Here is an 8,664-nt window from a genome sequence, read left to right on the forward strand (position 1 = left end):
GAATGTATTTCACAACACATTTATTTATAATATCACAGGTTCATGTATACCCTGAAGAAACTTCCAAGTATCTCAGAGTATAACACTGGCAGCCCTCCACTCCATAATACAGGATATAAACATCAACAGTTCAATGTTATACATAAATACAGAACAATTTAGGGTGTTCAGTCTACACACAATACAAGAGAAAATGTACAGTTTTAGCCTCATTACAAACAAATCTCCATAATCATCTGTATTATTCTGTAGGGTATTAAAAGAAGATGATGGAGATTTGTTTGTAATGAGGCTCCATAACATTATTTTAATATTCTGTAGGGTTAAAATACATCTGTTGTTCGATTTATAATTGAGGGTTAAAAAAACAACAACAACAAAAAACTTCTCCAACCATGATTTTCTTGTTAAAGCCACACTGAAGATGTTCTGTTGGAACAATCAGCATTCCTCCTCTTGTTTACTGTACTTCTGCAGCTCTGGGGGGAAAAAAAGGAAAATTGCATCAGTGACACAAACATGTATAACACGCAACACAATGAATCAACACTAGGATCTTGACACAGTTGCATAAAGCATAAAAATCTTTTTAAAAGTTGTACACAGGAGCTAAAACATGACTCTGTACAGATCTAATAATCCAACGACAGCATGATCTGATGGAATGAAGCGCTGATATTCTCACATGCAGAACAGTCCAGACAACTTTATTTGAGGAACCGTAAAAAGCACAGAACTTGCATTTTTAAGTGTTTCCAGTAAATGGATTGATATAAAAACACAGGAACAGGTGATACCTTCTTTTAGTCTCCTTATTTCCTCTGATTTCTCTTTGAGTTGCTCTTCCAGTTCACCACATTTGGCACAAGCTGCAACACAGTGTGAACCATTACAATACGGATGATAGAGTTTCTCACCTTCCATTTTGTATTTCCTGTATGTCAGACATGGATTAAAGAGGCCGAGTACTCGGTTTATAACTTCCCTCTTGCTTCCTGCAGGCACCACTATGCAGTCATTGTGGAGAAACACCAGTTTGAGCTCAAGGAACAAGTCTGTCTTAAAACAGCATTTAGGTTCGGTATGAACACTGAAACAGGTTTTAATTGCTGGAAAGATTCCTTCCTAAACTGCCTCCAACATAAGTGAATGAGGAATAAAATACATTTTCTGATCCAGATACTTGACACTAAAAGGACTGGAGCTCGAAAGATACTCGTTTGACTCGTTTAAGTCAAGATGCTGGCGTGTCAGCTTCAGGCAAAACTTCAGATATGTCTTTCATTCCAGAGAATTGCAGCAAGTTGCTTTGTAAAAAAAAAAAAAAAAAAAAAAGCAATTAAATCATCATACGACTGAGGAAAAGGTGCCTTTCAATTAATCCTTTACATGTTTTAATGTAACTGTACGAGGTGTGTCAGAAAAGTTCCGGGACTATATTTCAAAATACAAACTACGAGTTTTCCCCTTCAGACCATCAACCAGTACATCTACAAAGACATCCTGCGGCGTTTGATTCATTCAGTGCGAGAGAAGAGGCGAGATTTGTGGCAGAACAAGTCGTGGCTGCTTCTCCATGACAACGTGCCTGCTCACAACGCCCTGAGCATCCCACAGGTCCTGACTGAGAAGAACATCACCGTGCTGGAGAAACCTCCCTACTCACCCCACCTGGCTGCGTGGGATTTTTTACTCTTCCCCAAGCTCAAGGGGGTCAGCAAGGGGACCCGTTTAGAAGACGTGGACGACATCAAGATGGCTGTGACGACAAAACTGCGGAGGATCTCGGAAAAATCCTTCCAGGAGTGCATGGCGGCATGGCAGAGAAGGCTAGGGAAGTGTGTTAGACTCCAGGAGGATTACGGTACTTCGAAGGGGAAACCTTGTAGTTTGTATTTGAAATATATCCTTTATGACACCAGTCCTGTCTCTACATTCTGTCTTACTTTATATTACTGTCTGTATTAATGCATGAGCCCTTTGCTCTGTCTTAGTGCTACATTTATTACTGTTTGATCTGATAGATGTGTTTAACATGTATAAATTTAATAAGCTTGAGTCAGTTCTGTGTGAACAAGTGTTACTAGAAACATTAACATCAGAAAACATTCATGTTAGCTGTGTACGAGATGTTATTATACACATGGCTAACCTGTACGTTGAGCAAACATACAGAAAACAGCTCCATAGAAAGACACACAGGATGGGCCAATGATTGAATGCCAACAGATATGATTAAATGGGTCTCAGAAGATCTCCAGTGGTTTCAATTGTCAATTTTACCATCTCAGCTCTCCCAACTTACCATGGCCCTGGGGTTTAGCGAGCAGAGCTCTATGGCTGCTTACAGGCGGTTTTTGGACTCTCGCTCTGCTCGCAGCATCACAGGCGGTTGAGGCTGCAGCAGAACTTGCAGGCACTACAGCATCTGAAGGTATGTGGAGAAGAAAACATACCAGAGTAGGTTCAGATTACTGAAGTTAGAAAACCGTCCAGCAGCCCAAACCACATCAGATAATCTGGCTTAATTGTTCCATATAATAAACAGTACATACATATACAATACAGTCTTAACCTACCATCTCTCTGTGTTTTAGCAGGTACAGCTCTCTGACTGGCTGCAGGCGGCTTCAGGCTTCTGGCTTTGCTTGTAGCATCACAAGATACTGGGGCTTCAGCAGTACTTGTTGATACAGCTGCATCTGAAAACATGCAATGAAGAAAAAGTACCACAGCAGGTCCAGGTTACTCGTGTCATACAGCCCTGACTGCCGAAAATTACTTTCCTTAGCGACTAAATTGCATTTGCAGTGACTTTTTGAGAAAAACATAATTTGTGCCGGATTACTGTGTTGGTGACATATCACAAATAAGATGATTTATCAGCACATTTTTGCCATTTGTGCTATGTATTGTTTTACTTTTGCTGCTTTTCTGCAAATTTATTCGATGGGGGAGGACTCATCCCCCTGGTAACCCAGAAAATGGAGGAGAACCTTCAAACATGTTGAAAAATTTGCATTTTAACCAAATATTTGTCTAAAGCCCGCTGCATGGTTGTGGTGCCTAAATCTAACCAAACAGCGAGTGAAAAGTAAACAACTGAAAACTAAACGTAAGTCTAGGAATTTTAACTGTACAGCACTTTGGTTCAACTCCTGTTGTTTCAAATTACGTTATAAATAAAACTGAATATCGGGCCCCACACGGGGTGAGAGCCACACTCAGGAGGTCCCTTTGCTGACTTTTGCCGCCACCTTTCCTTCCTACCTGACTGGAAGCATTTCCCACTCTGTCAATCTGACCTTTTCAGGAACAAAACATGTTTCTTTCAAAACTTAAATGAAAATGCAGTTTAGTTGTATAGAAACCTACATTTTGGGAGATAAGGTTGAGTCATAAAACCATCCAGCAACACAAATCCCACCACAGTCTGGCTTAACTGTTCTGTTTAACAGCATGACGACACAGTCAGAACTTACCATCTCTCTGGGTTTTAGCTCTCTGACTGGCTGCAGGCTGTTTCAGGGTTTTGGCTTTATTTATATTACAGGCAGATGTTGAGGCTTCAGCACCACTGGATGGCACATCTGAAAGATGAAGAAAAAAGTGTGAGGCAGGCATGACTTAAATGTAGGTTGTGTCCATTAGATGAGATCAGAAAAGTCCAGTTTTCACACCTACATAGTAACAGTTGTACAGTTTTCGTACTTACCCATTTTCTTCCTCTTTGACAGCGGCAAAGCTTCGCCTCTGGTTAAAGGGTGTTTCTTTGCTTGCAAAGTCTTAGTCACAGGGTTAGCAGCTGTATGTGTATAAAGAGGGGAAAAACCATTAGATTGAAAGTAATGAACACGCATGTCACACCAGCAGCAAAAATCCTGATTAATTCACCAGTGCAGCCGATATTTCACACAGACACGTTTTTCTTTTTAATTGCAATGATAATAAAAAAAAAACAACAAATAAGTAATAACACCTTTTCAAAAATATTTTAAAGATGTGTGAAAACTGGTTGTAATTTTCATAAGTCTGATGACTGTGCGAGTACCTGTAGGTCCACAGAGTTTGTCGGTGCTGGAAGAAGCTTGTGTATTGCTTTTTGCTGACGGTGGCCTCAGACCCGGTGTGGCTCTCTGGATGCCCGATGGTATGCTGCTCAGCTGTGGTCTCCGCAAGCCAGAACTGGGCAGCTTGGATCCTAACATCAGCACAGAGGGAAGAGAGTGTAGATAGTGTCTGAGCTCACACACATCTGTCGCTCAAAGGGCATTAAACCAGCATGGAGCTGTACGGCTGGAAAAAAATGTTAGAAAAAAAAAAACTGAAATAAGACAAAAAAAAAATAAAAAAACTTGTTTAATACACACTGTGTACCTGTTGTTAGAGGACGTAAGTTGTAGGAGCTCGATATTCCTGTGGTCTTAAATACAGAAGAACAGAGGACATCATCAATACATGCAACCGAATCAACTTCATTAAACAAACGACACTATTCACACTTTAAACACTCAGGATTACAAAAAGACAATCAAGTCCTACCCCTTGTGGTGCATCAGAAGCAGCAGCATTTTTTAAAGTGTCCACTTGGGTTCTTTGTCTTTTCATGGGCAGGCAGGACATCCGTGGTTCCACATGTCCGGGAAGCGCGGATCCTGGTTTGGGCCTCAACAACTGGGATGTAGCTTTCGAAGGAGGGCAAAGGGTTTTCACAATGGGCGGTCTGAAAAACGTTTTACGGTCACATACGAGGTTTGGTGGAATATCCGACAGCGCCTGATCAGCTGGTTGACTGGGACCGTCTCCGTACAGTTTTTTCTGTGCGCCTATGGTTTTGCTTTCCTCTGGCAAAGTGGCAAAGTTAAAGTTTTTAGTCATTGGTGTTGATGTCACCAAGCAGTCTGCCCTCAAATCTAACGTGTCATCCAAATTGAATGTGTTTGTGTTGTTGTTGTTCTCAGAATCCGTGCTTCGTTGGTTTAAAGTGTCAGAAAGACCCTCTGTCACAGGCAGATTTGATGGGGAATGAGCCTTAGGTTCACATCTACCAGCTCCAGGTGCATCCTCAACAACAGCATTAGCTTCGCATGTAGTTTCAGGGCTTCCAGCCATCTCGCCATTCTCATCTGTAGGAGCTGCTGTCCCGTTATCTTGTGACGCTTCATTGGGGTGGACTTCAGAATTGCTGTCTTTAAGGCTAGTGGTTAGATTACAGACTTTAGGAGAGGGCGGTTTCTCCATAGTGCTCTGGTGACTATCACTGGAGCTTGTTTCTGACAAAGTTATTGTACCATTCTGCTTAGAAGGAGGTTTACAATCAAAAGTGTTGTTCTGGGCGTGAAAGGTTGTAGCAGCAGCAGCTTCCACTATGATAGTACTGCCACTCGACTTCTGAAGAGAATGCCTATCAAATGTGGTGTTCTGCTCATCACACGGACCACTTTGCTTTACAGCTGAACCATTCTGATCTGTAACGAGGGACGTTTCAGTGGTGACCGAGGTTGTCTGATCTGTAGTTTCAATCCCCACCTTAGGACTGCATGCGTTAGATGGAGGAAGATCAATTGTGTTGTTTTGAGGGCAGGACATTGGAGTAGTCGTGTTTAAACTGGTGGAAGCGCTCAGATCGGAGGGCTGCACGTCAAATGTGCCGTTCACAGAGACATCTGTTGTGGAGTTGAGTTGCACCACTTTGCTGGTCAACTTGGTGTCATGGCTGGAATGTAGATCTTCATTGTTTGCTTCCACAGTATCAGAAGACTCCACCGGTTCAACATGAAGCTCTGAGGTGACAGTCTTTGAACTAATGTTACATTCTATATCAGAAGTAGAGACCTGTGGACACGGAGCAGACATCCCACTGGTGGAGCTTATGTCACGAGTAATATTAGCAGGTTGGGAACCAAGCGTGTCCTCAGCTGATGTTTGAAGCTTCACCATGCTTTGTCCACTGAGCTCTGATGAAGACCTGTTGTTTTCCAAAACACTGCCCATTGTAACATCCTGAGTCGTTTCCAAGGTAGATTTAACCATATTTTCCCCCACACTCCTGTCTTCGCTTTGAATTGTGTCCGATCCACTCGGCTCTGCCACAATATGTCCACTGAGCTCTGGAATATCCTGTTTTACATCCATGGGAGATATTTGCTCTCCGAGCTCTGAATCATGTGTAACATCGAGGAGAGTAATTTCTGGAAAGTACTTGTCAAACAGCAAGGATTCAGGAGCACACTTGCTCTCAGAGGGGTCAGCAGTCTTGGCATTATTCTCTGTACCTGCTGTTGTCATAATGTGCTTCGACAGTTTGGGAGGCTGGACTTCAGAATTATTGTTTTCAGAATTTAACTTTAAGTTGGTGGAGAAACCAAACCGGGGAGGTTGGAGAGTGGGAAGCCTGGCTGTTACAGGTGTCGCAGGTGCACTGTCAGGAAGAGCTGAGTCATTCCTAGTCAGATGCATTGTGGAATCACATGTATCATCAAGTAATGTCATTTCTGGCAAGTATTCATCAGCCAGCCAGTACACAGGAGTCTCCGAACCACCAGCTGATCGCCGAGGAGGACATTTGTTGCCAATATTTAAGCATTTTAAAACTGGCGTTAGAGCAGACTGGAGAGTAGAGAGGCGTGACTTTGCCTTGCCTCCACCATTGCTGCTTGTTGGAGCTGGGGTTGCAAAGGTGAAGCTGTCAGACAGAGTCTTCTTTTCCTCATGTGGTTGTGTAGAGGAACATCCGGTCACATCTTCCACCTGGACTTTGAGCTTCGAAGCTCCAGCTGCAGAAGTGACTCCGGGGCAAATATTTTCATCAGCCTCTGGATTTTCCTGAATATATGAGGCTTGTGCTGTAGTCTCATTGGCCATGATGGGTGATTCTTCTGTTGCTTCCACACAAACAAAAATTGGCATGAAACTTACATTTCTTCACACATATTTTCAGGCATCTCCTCGGACTCTCCACGCCTGCAGCCTGTGGATTGGAAGATTTAATTAATGCAAACAAAGCCAAAAAATTTGGTGTAAACATCTAACTGCATTTTCTTCTGACAGATATTGAGATTGTGTTTTGATTTGCAATCAGTTTTTTAAAGTCAAGCTTCAGTTCAGCATCCACTGATTGGATGCATTGTGATCACTAAACAGATTGAAAAATTACCACCATCAAAAGCTTGACTGTCACACAAGCAGGATGAGATGAGATTGTAAAGCCACTGACACGACAGTTTTGCTACGTGACATCCTGAATTGCAGCCTTTGTGATTTGTTAATTGCATTAGTTTAAATTGCAAATATTGATTGAGCTTTAATGAAACACCTACTCTGTTGTTTGTTTTCTCAATTAATTAATTAGTTGTTTGGTCTATAAAAAGTCAGAAAATGGGGAAAAATGTCAGTCAGAGTAGTTTAAAAGTCCAAGTCGATGTTGTCTTGTTTTGTTTGCAGCCCAAAGATGTTCACTTCATTGTCATAGAAGAGTAAAGAAACCAGACAGTATTCAAATTTAAGAAGCTGGAATCATTTAATGTAAACTTTCTTTCTTTAAAGAATATTCGCAGTTTGATCAATGATCAAAACTGGAAGTTGGAAACTGATTTAATAGTTAACAACTAACCGGCTTTCAATCACTGCAGTTTCATTCACTGGATCATGTTTGTGACATTTGAAGCACAAGGTTTTTCCTAACCTTCTTCTTACCTTCAAATTTATTGGCATCTTTTAATCCTTGGGTTCAATCTGACCCCAGTAATCTAAACCTCCAGAAAATGTCAGAATTGTATTGTATGGAATTATTATTGCTCTCCGCACAAAACAAACACATTTTTCAAGGCTTAAACAGGCTCAAAAACTCGTGAAAATTTCTACACACATCAGGACTGGAGAAAAATGTAATATTTTATAGGACTTGTAAATGTGTGTCTCAAAGTGGCTCCATAGCGCCCCCTACAAACTCCCAGGGGCAAAACGGTTAAACATTGCATGGCTTCAAATTGAGCCCAGAGATAAAATGCAAACTAGTCAGTACAACAGCAAGTGAGTGAAAACACGCTTTCCATGATAAAATAAAGTAGTAGTGTATTGGGGTTGTTTGACTAGCGTTAAAATACATCAATTAGATTACTTTAGGCCGAAAAAACACAACGTAAACTAACTTATACAACAACATGGCAACTTCAGCCATCAGAGAAAGATCACAGACAGGACAGCTAACCCACACAATACGACCGTTTAAGAAAAGAAAAAAAAACTCGATCGCAAAAGCTTTGTTATGTAAAGTTTGATCTTTAGCTGTTCCAGGACTGAAGTATGAGACACTCCCCAACGAGGCTAAGCTAATGTCAGTTTGGTAACGTTTGCCTGAAGAACGACAGCAGCTTTACTCACCTATCAACAGACTCTTCTCGATGGATATTTCTGTTTGTGATAATATCTCAAACGGTCTTTACGACACTTACGAGTGTTAAAAGAAACGCTTTTCCACTAACGTCCACTGGAAGTCAGAAAAAACACTTCAAAAAAGCGACCAGCGTAGCGCCGCTCTGGTTTAAATGTTAAATGTTTCTTCCGCTCATTGGAGGATTCCAACCAATCACAGCGCGAGATTTCTTCTTCGTGTGTCTAAATGTGGGCGAGTGAACAACAATGCCACCTACTGGTTCTAGATGT

General features: G+C 41.6%; 1 protein-coding gene across 1 annotated transcript; it reads right to left on the minus strand.

Annotated features, from left to right (window-relative positions):
- Positions 1-3: 3 nt before the first annotated feature.
- On the minus strand, positions 4-8,498 carry LOC103373885 (flocculation protein FLO11-like). Its single transcript, XM_008303893.1, has 10 exons — positions 8,383-8,498; positions 4,543-6,970; positions 4,378-4,423; positions 4,052-4,201; positions 3,716-3,805; positions 3,483-3,590; positions 2,580-2,702; positions 2,306-2,428; positions 798-869; positions 4-479 (listed from the first exon to the last, which is right to left on the minus strand). Exons 2-10 carry the CDS (start codon positions 6,907-6,909, stop codon positions 442-444), a joined length of 3,117 nt encoding a protein of 1,038 aa, XP_008302115.1. The 5' UTR covers positions 6,910-6,970; positions 8,383-8,498; the 3' UTR covers positions 4-441.
- Between the last annotated feature and the right edge of the window lie 166 nt (positions 8,499-8,664).

The sequence above is a fragment of the Stegastes partitus genome, unplaced genomic scaffold (genome assembly GCF_000690725.1).
Source record: "Stegastes partitus isolate 25-593 unplaced genomic scaffold, Stegastes_partitus-1.0.2 Scaffold2093, whole genome shotgun sequence".
Classification (NCBI taxonomy): domain Eukaryota; kingdom Metazoa; phylum Chordata; class Actinopteri; family Pomacentridae; genus Stegastes; species Stegastes partitus.